This window comes from Odocoileus virginianus, unplaced genomic scaffold, assembly GCF_023699985.2.
Source record: "Odocoileus virginianus isolate 20LAN1187 ecotype Illinois unplaced genomic scaffold, Ovbor_1.2 Unplaced_Contig_243, whole genome shotgun sequence".
NCBI classification, from domain to species: Eukaryota; Metazoa; Chordata; class Mammalia; order Artiodactyla; family Cervidae; genus Odocoileus; species Odocoileus virginianus.
Window position 1 is genome coordinate 471 of NW_027224560.1, and position 12,612 is coordinate 13,082.

Below are 12,612 nucleotides of genomic sequence, written 5' to 3' on the forward strand. Positions count from 1 at the left end.
GGTTTAATTTCCCCAAACGTAAAATAAGGAGGAACCAATTATTGCTAAGTTGGAAACTGTGAACATTCTGACATTTTTTTTCTACTTTTAGGCTAACAAGTTAACTTGTCAGTTTTATAGGCACATACATGCACGCGCAGATGAGTGCACCCACAGACACACACACACACACACACTGTACACACAAGGGCCTCATAGAAGCCAGAGGGAAACTATGTTGGATCAATAAAGGACCAAGTTCTCACCTTGTAACTAAAGCTGATGGCATCATCATAACCAACCCACTCTTTCCCCTTGAAGGCATATGGTACATACTGATCATCAATCCAGCGTTTATTCATTCCCTCAATGAAGGAACAAATCTGCAGGAGCATCAGAACAGTGGTCAGTTGTGTGGCATACCATGAAGAGAAGCACCAACAGACAAACTGCTCACACCCAGAGGTAAAGACTTCCTTTCTATTTTGGATAAATTCTTACTATTGCTTATTCCTCTCTCTAATATCCATGATGGATAAACAGGTAGAGAACAAAGGAGTGAGTGGCAGCCTTTAAGAAATCAAACTAGGGTTTGGTAAATAATGTCAATACCAAACTACTACATAACAAACCTGAGTCTAGACCAAACCTGTACCTTTCTCAAAGACTTTTCATAAACAAGTATCTCCTTTGTTCATTAAACCAATATAAACTGATTCATCCAGGTATTTATCAAGCTAACTTTTGAATCTATAATAAATGTAAAGACCTGGAAGGCAAGGAGAACTAGGGTATTACATCAAAAAACCACTGACTGTAGATTGGGTGCCCAACACTGTGCTGGAGATGGTATGCTGCAAAGATATAGAAATGTTCCATTTGGGCTGCAGAAGCTAATACGGAAGTTATTATTTTTTTGTTCATTAAAGGTGTTATCAAAATCTCTTTAACATTACACTCCCTTGACTATGTCATCACTCATAATCATGCTTCAATGGATTAGCAGGGAAACATCTCTGGGAGCCAGCACAGTGCAGAGATTGGAGAGACACCAGCATCTCCATTACCACCTCAGGCAAAGATGCAACTCTCCCTCTGGTGCCTGCTGCTCTTTGCCTAGGAGGTCCTTCCCACCCATCAGGATTCTACTGTGCTTCATAGTTCTGCTCAAAATCCACCAACACCACACCCTACAGTCATGCACCTGGAGCCTCTTGCTGTCTTTTCTTGTGTTCCACATTCCCTTGGATCCATGTCTCTTTCCCCCACTCAACAGCAAGCTTTGTTGAGATGAGGATTTGGGCATGAAATCAAGGTAGAGGATAAAGAATCTGTGATGGGGGATGTCTTAGAACTGTCTCAAAATAATTGACTAGTGAGAAGGAAGGAGTCAGGAGCAGAGAAAAAGCAATACTGGCCATGAGCGGTTAATGACTGAAGCTGGGTGAAAGGCATTTGGGCATCAGGGAGTGAGAGGATGTTATCCCATTCTTTTATTTTTGCATGTGTCTGATTATATACATATGATAAATATTAATTATGTTTATTTAGGACATATAGTAAGTGAGGATTGACTTCACTGTCATTGAAGAAACTTCTAAGGGGTGAAATATCTGCCTTGGGTCCATGGCTCTTTCAGGGATTGAGAGAATGCTATACTATTCTCTTATTTTTGAAAATATTTGAACTTTTGAAAAAAAAATGTATATCTTGCAAATATTAATTAGGTTTATTTAGGCCACATAGTAATTCAGGATTGACTTAAATATTATTTAAAAATTTTCTAAGGAGTGAAATATCTGTCCCCCTCCATTCAGACTCCACCCAGTCCCTCACTTCTTACAAAGGACTCAAATAACTTTCCCAAAAGAAATGAGAGTATCCCAGAGAGTGGATGTCCCTTACCGCAGCAAACCATCTCCTTGTCCTGTCTCTAGCCCTCAGTCTTGCCTTGGTCCCTTGTCCCTGCTTTGGCCCTGGGCTCAGGTTGGGGAGCCCTAACTCACAGACAGAGGTTCCCGTTCCCGTCACCTCATAATAAGCCAAGAAGCCAGCTTGCTTGGTGTACTTCCCTGGAGATGCTGGTCCCACAGCTTCTGCCCTCAGCTCATTCTGAGAGGCTCTGAGGAGGTGAAAAGTACGTCCATAGGTGGGGAGCCCCATGAGGAGCTTCTCAGGGGGCGCCCCAAGCTGTCGCCAGTAATTCATGGCATATGCCTGCAGGGAGGAAGAACACAACCCCTCCTTGTTACCAAGAGCCACTGGCCTGGCTCGGGGATGCGTGCCTGGGCTGCCTGACAGCTTTCCTTTTCTTACCGAAGATTTGGGGTCTCCAGGCAGAGAGAACAGAGGGCTATTGTGTCCTGTGACCTTTTCCCAGCTTCCATGTAAGTCGTAAGACAAGACGCTGATGAAATCCAAGAGTCTGTAAGGGGCAGGAAGAGGAAGTGTGAAGATCATGCTAGCTAGACTTTCACAGCACCAACTAGCTAAACATCAGCTACCCAACACCTCTGCCATCTTTGCCCATGGGGACTGCCTGAACTGTGCCCCGCAAGTGAGAGGCTGCCCTGGAACACACAGCTGGTGAGGAACAGCGGTGTGTCAGGACCTATGCTCTCTGGAGAGTATCCAAGGGAGTGGATGGGATCAGACCAGGACACAAAGGCATTCGGGCTGATACAAGTGTAGCAGAGGTCTGCATAAATGACATGTGTAATCAGACAGCATAAAAGTACATCCATCTTTCAACTGTTCAAGGAGCCAGTGAAACCACTCTCTTCCAGAAAGCTTTCCAGATGGCGAAGTGTAATTGAGCCTTACCAAGTCACTGTGTAGAGGTTAGCATGGATTATCTAATTTAATTTTAATCTGGTTAATGTCCCAATTACCATAATAGTCTCCATTTTAAAATGAAAAAACTGAAACTCATGCAGTTACCTAATTTGTCTAAGGTGACCCAGCTGGGTGAAGGTGGAGTCCTCTATCCTGCCTGACTATGAGACCAACACTAGCCAACTCAGCCCACTGGGTCTCTCACCTCTCCTGACGCACTGAACCCACTGTCCCGAAGTGTCATCACACACAGCCATAGCATCATCTCTTGTATGTTGCATCTGCCTCATTTTTAACATCAGGAAACACTTGATTCTTGAACTTTGATAGAATTAGTCCAGAACTGGCATGTCCAGAGAGATATGAGTTCCCTCCATCTGGTTTTGTGACTTTGGCATGAAGACTTCTGCTCTGAAAATGGACCCTGACTGGGAATTCCTATTTTTGTTTCAGAGGCAGTAGTTGGTAATTCACAAATGTCTCTGATACCAGCCCTCTGGCACCCAGTGCACATCCACAGGGGACTCCAGAAGAACAGAGGTCAGGCCCCTGGGTTTGCTCCTTGAGGCCCAGTTATGGATATCTACCCAAAGGGATGCTGTGGTGTGGTCTGGTGCTCCATCACTCCCCTGTGATCTCCTCAGGAAAGTCCGGGCTATAAGGAATAATCCTTGTCCCAACGTACATTCATGCTTAGCCTACTTCCCACTGGTGTTCTCACAGCAGGGCAGGAAGTCAAAGCTCTAGGACAGTGCTGGGCACCTCTGGGTTCTGAGCCCAAGATGCCTTCTTTCCTCCAATGCACCGCCCCCCCCACCAACACCAAATGAGCACCCACTCACCTGCCCAGAAGGCGTGCATCATATGCTTTCTGGATGACATGGGGGTCCCCAGAGACGGCAGCGGACAGCAGCAGCCTTGGGCGCATGGTGAGCCGTGCCTCATTCTTGAAGGCCTGCAGGAGCTCCTGGGAAGAGAGAGGCAGGTGAGAGAAATGGACAAAGCAGAGTCGAGTCGGGGAAAGCAGGAGTCATCCGGGAAACAATCTTCTGTAATAACAGAGCCCCTGGAGCCAGGAGAGTCAGACACAGGCCCTGCCCACAGCTTCCTGAGAAAGGGAACATGAACCAGTGTGCTAAGGCATTGAGCAGAGGGCTGGCTGCAGGCCCAGGAGCAGAGTTCAGACAGCCTGCCTGAGAGAGGCCAGGAGATGCATGGAGAAAGTGTCACTCAGGCTGGAGGGCTGGGGCCAGGGGTGACAGAGGGAAAGGCCTCCACAGGGCCCCTGCTCAGCAGCCCTCTGTCCACACCTGCAGGTGACAGCAGTGAAGGAACCTTCTGTGACCCCTCTCCTGCCCTGCCCCTGGCCTTAGGCTCCCCCTGTGCCTGGAGCCCAGACATGGTCAAAACAGAATCCCTTTTGGATTCAGGAGCTGCCACACTGGCCTTTTCATCATGAAGGACAGGGAAGCCTGCAACTCCATGGGGTGGCAAAAGAGCCACACACAATTTAGCCACTGAACAACAACAACAAAGCTGGCCTTACTTCAAGTAAGGAGACAAAGGTCCAGCGGTCACGTGCGGGGCTGCCTCTGAGTCCAGGGTACAAGAAGAAGAGGTCCAGACCATCGAAGCCATGTGTCCTCAGGAGGGCGATCACTGAATTGACAAACCTTTCCCGGTTGGAAAATGTGGACAGCATCGTGGTAAACCTGCAGGTGAACTGGGGTTGAAGCCAGGAGTGCTTTCTGCATAACTGTGCTCCCCACCAACCATTCCCCTGCAAGGATCTTTGGTTCATATGTGACTGAGGAAAGGAAGTCAGAGCTTTGAAACTCTCAAACCTTCTTAAGCCCCCTCCCAGCCCTGGACTTGAGGCTCCAGGAAGTTTTTGCAAACCACACCTGCCCCTGCCAGATGTAAGCAACACTCAGCCTGGGGTGGAGACAGTGGCTCAGAACAGCTCTGCCTTTGAAATGGTCCCTCCTGGCCCGGGACTGACTCTTTGTCTGAATAGATAAGGGGAGGGAACGTGAGAAAAGGGCCAGCATTTCCCAAAAGATCTCTGAGCTAATGGGCCCCATAACATGGCACAAAAGGGCCAGACTCTGACCAGGGATTCTAGAGTCTTTGCTATTCTGTTTATTAGCTGTTTGACTGTTCTCCATTTTTTCTAGTATTTTCTCTTCCATAGTGGAGACACTATTGGAAAACCTTTAGACACTGGAAAAACTTTAGCCACTTTACATTTCTTCTTGTACTTTTCTTAAAGTAAAGCTGAACTTTAAGTAACTTGGGGCTAGTCCTACATGCAATGATTAACCAGATTCAGACTTTGGCAGGCTTGGATCCATTACCTGATCATCATCCCTAGCTGATCATCTCTCAGGAACACCTTGGTGAAATACAGTAAGTTACCAAAGCTTTCATTCGTCCTTTTTTCCTACAAATTTGGGATGCAAACAGCCACTTTGTAATCCTTTCCCCTAGCAAGCATGAGATAATGAGTGTAAAGCTGGCCTGCTCCCCTGACCCATCCATCACCTCAACCCCACCCCAGAGAGAAGACTTGACAGCACAGACTCACCTCGAGGTGCCGAAGTTCCACCCCCCGATGGACAGCAGTGTTTTCAGCCCCCTGTTCCTGTGATGAGGGACAGAGTCGGTGAGCTGGGTTCTCATCAGTCATTTGGGGAACAGTGGGAAGTAGTGGGGATGGGAGGAGGGGGAGGGGAAGGGGGAAATGGAGTAACCTAAGGAAGAAAGGAGCGGAGCCCAAGACAGGGAAGAAGGATAAGAGAGACAACAACCAGTCCACATATAGATCATCACACCCAGGATCCCAGGCTGTCTAAGCCCCCCAAACTCCCCACTCTCATGACATTCCCAGAAAAAGAAAAAGACAAGGCAGCCTAAATTTTCTCTTCACTCACTTTTTTGGTCAACAAACATTTATTGAGCAATGAATACATGCCTCTGACTGCTTTAGGTGCTTGAAACAGCAGTGAACAGATGGACAGGCTCCCTGCTCTCCTCTCCGGAGGCTGTGCTCTAGTGACATGGATTTTCTCTGCCCTTCTACAACCAAGCGTGCAGCGACAGACTCCCCCGGGGAGGACGTCCCAGGAGGGCTGGGGAGAGAACACTGAACACCAGCTCTCTGCTGGGCACTGACCCAGCCACTGGTGTACAAAGATCATAGACACCAGCCCTTCCCTTGGGGCTCACTTGCAGGTGACAAATGGTAATGAAACACTAGCATTTGTGAAGCTTGTGTGACATGCAGCTCTCTCCAAAGCACTTGAAACTAGAATCCTGAGCACTGGGCTTGAAGGGTGAGTTGGGGGTGCAAGGCAGAGAAGAGAGAGGAGCATGATCTAGGCAGGGGCACAGCAGCCACAAGGGCAGGGAGGCAAGGATGAGCTCAGAGTGCTGATCAACGGGGAGCTCCCAGAGCAGGGACACTACAGAGAGCCCTTGACAGGAGGAGGGACACAGGATCAGAGGAAAGGTGACGGCTAACAGAAGAAAAGGCTTTACTCCCCTTTAGCTGTAAAATCCAACCCCCACAGACGCAGTGAACACACCTCTGCTTGAGCTTGTTGAACTCTGGGTAGAGGATTTTCTCATCCTGGGGATCCTTAGGAACAATCTGATTGTTTTTCATCGAGGCAAAGGCAAATACCAGGTGGGTGCAGAGAAAGGGGTCCAGATCCCGGGGCAGGATCGAGGCAGGGCCGGGCCGACTGAATGCCCAGTTGGTGAAATAACACACCAGCTTGTGGGCAGCACCTGGCAGGGGACAGCAGGCATTATTGGTAGGAACCAAGTGGAGATGGAGCTCAGCATCCACAGCAGTGTGGACACTTCTCTAGAGGCCGGTCCACTGTAACCCCCACCAAACACATCCCCCCCAAAGCTACACTGAGGGGAGGTCCCTCCCTCACTGTCGGGGTCCCCTGGGGAAAGAACGCCTCGTGAAAGCCTGGTCAGAATGGATCCGAGAGTCTGGATCCCAGCACAGAGAAGACCCAGCAGTGACTGAGAATTTGCTGCTGATCTGCACTGGGTCAATGATCCCCGACACAGTGCCAGGGCGGGCATAGGGGACACTGGACTTGAAGCAGTTCTCAGTGGACACTCTCCCCGACTCTGGAGAGGACCACAGTTTCCTCACCATCATGGTGTTTCAGCACAAGGAGCAGCCCTGCAGGAGACAAAGGAAGAAATACACACAGATTCACACGCACATCCCAGCTCACCCTCCAGGTCCCACAAATGCAGACATGCACACCCTTCCCTCCTTCCTCTTCTCTTCACTGAGCAGGTGAAGCCAGATCTATCTAAGCTCCTTTCCACTCCAATATACTCTATATGTAGACACACAGGCTTTGGGACAACCATGACACTGAGAAGTCCCAGCAAAGATTCCAGGCCAGTGCTTCTCAACCTTGGAAGATAATTTAAACACAGTGATATCCTGGCTCCTCCCACAGACATTCTGATCAATGGGTCTGAAGTGGAGGCCAGGCATAAAAGTACTTAATGTGCAGCTGGTGAGAACCACTGCTCTGATCACTTCTCCTTTCACTCTGTCCTGTCCACCTCCACCTAATTCAGGCCCCTGAGGCCCAGGATGCTCCTTGGGTACCACAGAGACAACAAGTTGATGAAGCCCAGCACCTTCTGAACTAAGAGACATTTGGGGACTGGGACCCACCACACTCACCAACCCACAGTAGCAGCTTCCCCATCTCTGTGTTCTGACAGCTGCAGGCCTAGGGCTGGAGCCCCTTTATATGAGATTCCCCAGGTACAATCATGGGACAGCACTGGGACAACCCAACCACACACACACAAAATCAGGAACAGTGATTAATGCATGGCCGCCCCAGAGTCACAGTGACCCCAGCATCTCCTGTCCTCCCACCCAGCAGAGCCATAGCTCTGAGATCCAACAAAGCAACAACTCCCTCTGACACTGGCACAGAGGAGGTGTTCATGACCGGCCCTAGTGAGGGCAGGGCAGTGCTCAGCCCCTCTTCCTGGAATTCAGCCCCACAGGGAATGAGGACAAGGAAGAAACACTGAAGGGCGGTTAGGAAAATTGTGTAATGTAAAGCTAAAAATTCCCAACTATGGACTCAGGAAGGGCAAAGTTTGAATCCCAGTGTCAAAAATTAGAATTTTTAGCATCTGGGGCCAGTTACTTAACTCTTTGAGCTTTAGTTTCTACACTTGTAAAATGGAGACAACACTTGAATTTACCTCATAGAATTTTATACTGATTAAAGACATAGCATGTGAAAAACTTAGTTCAGGGTTTTGAACCGTGGTGCTGGAGAAGACTCTTGAGAGTCCCTTGGACTGCAAGGAGATCAAAACCAGTCAATCCTAAAAGAAATCAACCCTGAATATTCATTGGAAGGACTGTTGCTGAAGCTGAAGCTCCAATACTTTTGCCACCTGATGCAAAGAGCCTACTCATTGGAAAAGACCCTGATGCTGGGAAAGTTGAGGGAAGGAGGAGAAGAGGGTGAAACAAGATGAGATGGTTGGATGGCATCACCGACTCAATGGACATAAGTTTGAGCAAACTCCAGGAGACAGTGAAGGACAGGGAAGCTTGGTGTGCTGCAGTCCATGGGGTCACAAAGAGTCAGACACAAAGGAGCAACTGAACAACAAAAACAAGGGCTCAGTGAAAGATAGCAGTTATTAGAGATGCCACAAGAGTTTGCCCCCAGAGCAGGGTTCTCAAACTCAAATGCTGACAGTCAGGTAATGTAAATTGGTGAAGTGGACAATAGAGTAGCTCATGCTCCACTTGATTAGAAGAATAACAGTGCTCCTACTGTATAGCACAGGGAACTCTGCTCAATGTTATGTGACAGCCTAGATGGGAAGGGCATTCAGGGGACCATGGATACATGATATGTATGGCTGAGTCCCTTTACTATGCACTCGAAACTATCACAACACTGTTAATCAGCTATGCTCCAGTATAAAATGAAAAGCCTACAAAAAAGAATAACAATGCAAGCCCAGTGATACTCTTCAGCTAACATGAAGTCTCTCAGTTGGGAGACATCAAAGATCAGTATTAATAGGGACAGCACTCTGAGTAGCCACTAATTTTTGCCTTGCAGTGAAATAGAACCAATACTTTGGAGGATTCTTCAATTTCTCAAGAGAATACAAAAGTCTGAATTTTTGAATGAATCAATAATGTTTGAGCCAATATATGAGTCAATGGTGACACTGTCATCAGAGGTATCATAAACCTAAGAAATATAATGAATGCAGTTGTGGACACCTAAGAGTCAATTTTTTAAAAACACAGTAATAATATGAAGGATAAATATAAGCAAATGTTTTCATGATCCACCAGTTTTCTTTTCTGCTACCAAGATTCTCAAACCTTGAGTAGGTCCCATATTTCAGAGTGTGACCCTCCATCACAGGGACAGAAATTTTGTTATCAGTGTATCCAATACACCCATCTTCTTAGAGATTCAGACTGCTCACTTAATCTACACACAGTGGAGGGACTAATCAGATGTCAATATAATAAATGACACTGGGAAATAACAATGACTAGTGGTTTAATTTGCTTCATTTCTAGTGTGAAGCCCAGGAAAGTGTACGTTGTATCAGCAGTTTGCTTGGTATCATGGAACAAAAACAATAAGTGGTATAGAATGTTTAGGGTGAGGACTATTTCAATGAAACCTGGGAAAGCCTGAGGGAATACTCTACCCAGCAGAGGCTGTGTCTCCATTTGTTCATCCCTCTTTGTCTTCCTTTAGGTATTCAATGAATATTTTATTGAACCTAGGCCAGGCCCTAATGGGCTTCCCACATAGTACAAGTCATAAAGAATCCATCTGCCAATTCAGGAGATGAAAGAGATGAGGGTTTGCTCCCTGGATCAGGAAGATCCCCTGGAGAAAGAAATGGCAACCCACTCAAGTATTTCTTGCCTGGAGAATCCCATGAGCAGAGGAACCTGGAGGGCTACAGTCTATGGGTCACAAAGAGTCAGACATGACTTAGCACATGCACACAGGCCCTGATAGACACCCTAGGTATGTGCTGATCAAGAAACAGTTTCTGCTCAAGGAACCTCTAGTCTATTGAACACATAGATCACATCTCCCAGAGCTAAAGCATGTCTCTATCTTAGTCTCTTGGAATGAGTACAGTGGGAGATACATGAGTTTTGTTTCCAAAAAACCTGGAGATCCAATACCTGCTCTGTAGTATCATTAGGTCCACCTGCATGTTCAATGCCCCCTTCCATACCTTGGATTAATGTGAACCTGAATCAGGAGATTCCTGAATGCAACACTGGATCAGGTTTGGCAACAACTCACACCATTGGTTAGATCACCCGTAGTGTGATTTCTAACTCTAATGACCAATCTCTTATTTGCTTCCCAGTTCCTAGCCCTTGTGCCCTAAGTCTTGTTTCTAGGTCTCTGCTTTGATTTCTCTTCCTGGTTTATAAACTGTAGGTACCACACTTGGTTTCTAGGGCCTGGGTCCTGACTCATTCTTGCCAAGCTCCCGGGACTTTACTGCCTGCGTTTTAAGACCTCCCTGGTGTGAATGCTTGCCTCTCTCTACTTCTGAGCCTTCTCTCACCCCACCTCCTGCCACCCAAACTCTGCATCACTGAGATTTCCCACGAGGTTTGTTCTCTTCCACCCATACTCCTGCCGGGGGGGGGGGGGGGTTGGTTGTTAAAGCTGTGCCCATCACAGAGACAAATCTGTTGGCCAGGTGAACCTCCTTCATCTGCACCTGGGTCAGTGTTCTGGACTCCTATTCTGCTGCAGTGGGAAAGGCTGAATCCCAGACCTGCCTGTCCCATACCTTCAAAAGTGACTGATGATGTTGAGAAGAATGGCAAGATATAACAATGGATGCCCAGGAGTGACTTTTCTTCATTCAGGGGTGACTGTGCCAAAGAGTGGGCAACTGAAGCTCTGTGTGTAGGAGATGATGAACAGTGAAACGATGGACTATGTTGAAAACCAGTGTTCCATGTCGCTCTGGTCACTCCCGATCCTCCTCCTTGAGTTCTTGCTGGCAAAATATACAACCACTGCTTTGTATTTTTACACACCCACCGGGTACTTAGAGAATACTCCTTCACAGTGCTTAGCTGTTCTCATGAAATGAGAAAAGACACATACAAATGTCTTTTAGTCGACCTGCTGAAGAAATTTCACAGCAAACAACCCCTCCCATATTCTACAGCACTCCACTAAATGAGGGCAAGATCACAGATGCAAAGTGCTTTGGGTTTAACAAAGCATTTGACCAAATCTTTCATGATTCTCATGTGGAAGGAATGGAGACATTTGATTTGAACAAAAGCAACTGGTTGAATAATGTAAGAACACAAAGTGTATCAACTACAGATCAGTACAAACTTGGAGAGCTTTACCATGTCTCTAAAATGAAGGAGATAGACTAGAGTGTTGTTTCCCAGTATTTAATATAAAAGATGATTTTTGGCTGTGCATTAAGATTTTTTATTTTCATATTTGTGCATTTATTTTAATGTGTATTAGAAAATGTATACTACCTCCAAGTCCCATGATTTCATATATTAAAGTGTAAAAATTGAGGCAACTCAAAAAGAAGTATTTTAATAAAGTAGTAAAGATAAAAACTATTCAATCTCCTTAGAAGTCATTCTGAGAACACCACAATCCTATAACTCAGCAACTTCCCTTTTAGAAATTTGCCATGCAGATGCAGAGATATCTGCCCAATTATACGAAGAAAGTATGTTCACTGCAGGTTTATTTGTAACAACAATAGCAACAAAAAACAACAGGCAAATCTCAGCTGACTAAATGACCATTATTGAAAGTGAAAGTGAAGGCTCTCAGTCGTGTCCAACTCTTTGTGACCCCATGGACTGTAGCCCACCAGGCTCCTCAGTCCATGGGATTCTCCAGGCAAGAGTACTGGAGTGGGTTGCCATTTCCTTCTCCAGAGGATCTTCCCGACCCAGGGATTGAACCTGGGTCTCCCACATTGTAGGCAGACGCTTTACCATCTGAGCCACCAGGGAAGTCTAAATGACCATTATTGAGAGACATATAAACACGTTACACATACACATTATTACACATTGTTATCCATGGAATGTCCTCTTTCTTTAGCTTTTAAGACAGTGGTTCTCCAGCATCAAAACATGTATATTATCTAGGGTGAAACAGATCACTAGCCCAGGTTGGATGCATGAGACAAGTGCTCGGACCTGGTGCACTGGGAAGACCCAGAGGGATCGGGCAGAGAGGGAGGTGGGAGGGGGGATCGGGATGGGAAACACATGTAAATCCATGGCTGATTCATGTCAATGTATGACAAAACCCACTACAATATTGTAAAGTAATTAGCCTCCAACTAATAAAAATAAATTAATTAATTTTTTTAAAAAAACCTGAAGAAACAAACAAAAAAAAAGACAGTGATTCTCGACTGGGCAATACTCGGCCCCACATTGGACATATGGCAATGTTTGGAGACAGTTTTCATTGTCACAGTGGAGGCAGGGGTGGTACTAGTACAAGATGGATAAAAGCCAGGGATGCTGCTAAACATCCTACATTGCACAAGACAGCCCCTCATAACAAATAATTACCCAGTATTGATAATTAATAATCCAAAGGGTGAAACATCTGGTTAAAGTTATTTTCATTGTTGTTCTTTTAATTCTATCACAAACCTGAGATCGTGTATATACTTACCTCTTACTACCCTAGATTTAAGGTTAAA

The 12,612-nt window shown here is 46.3% G+C and overlaps 1 protein-coding gene across 1 annotated transcript; it reads right to left on the reverse strand.

The window, feature by feature from the left end:
• Positions 1-245: 245 nt before the first annotated feature.
• LOC110131035 (oviduct-specific glycoprotein) lies at positions 246-6,660 on the reverse strand (the record flags this gene model as incomplete). Its single annotated transcript, XM_070464742.1, has 7 exons — positions 6,402-6,660; positions 5,402-5,458; positions 4,361-4,526; positions 3,657-3,781; positions 2,296-2,404; positions 2,011-2,196; positions 246-362 (listed from the first exon to the last, which is right to left on the reverse strand). Coding segments are annotated over exons 1-7 (840 nt in total), but the record flags the coding sequence as incomplete, so codon positions are not given.
• Between the last annotated feature and the right edge of the window lie 5,952 nt (positions 6,661-12,612).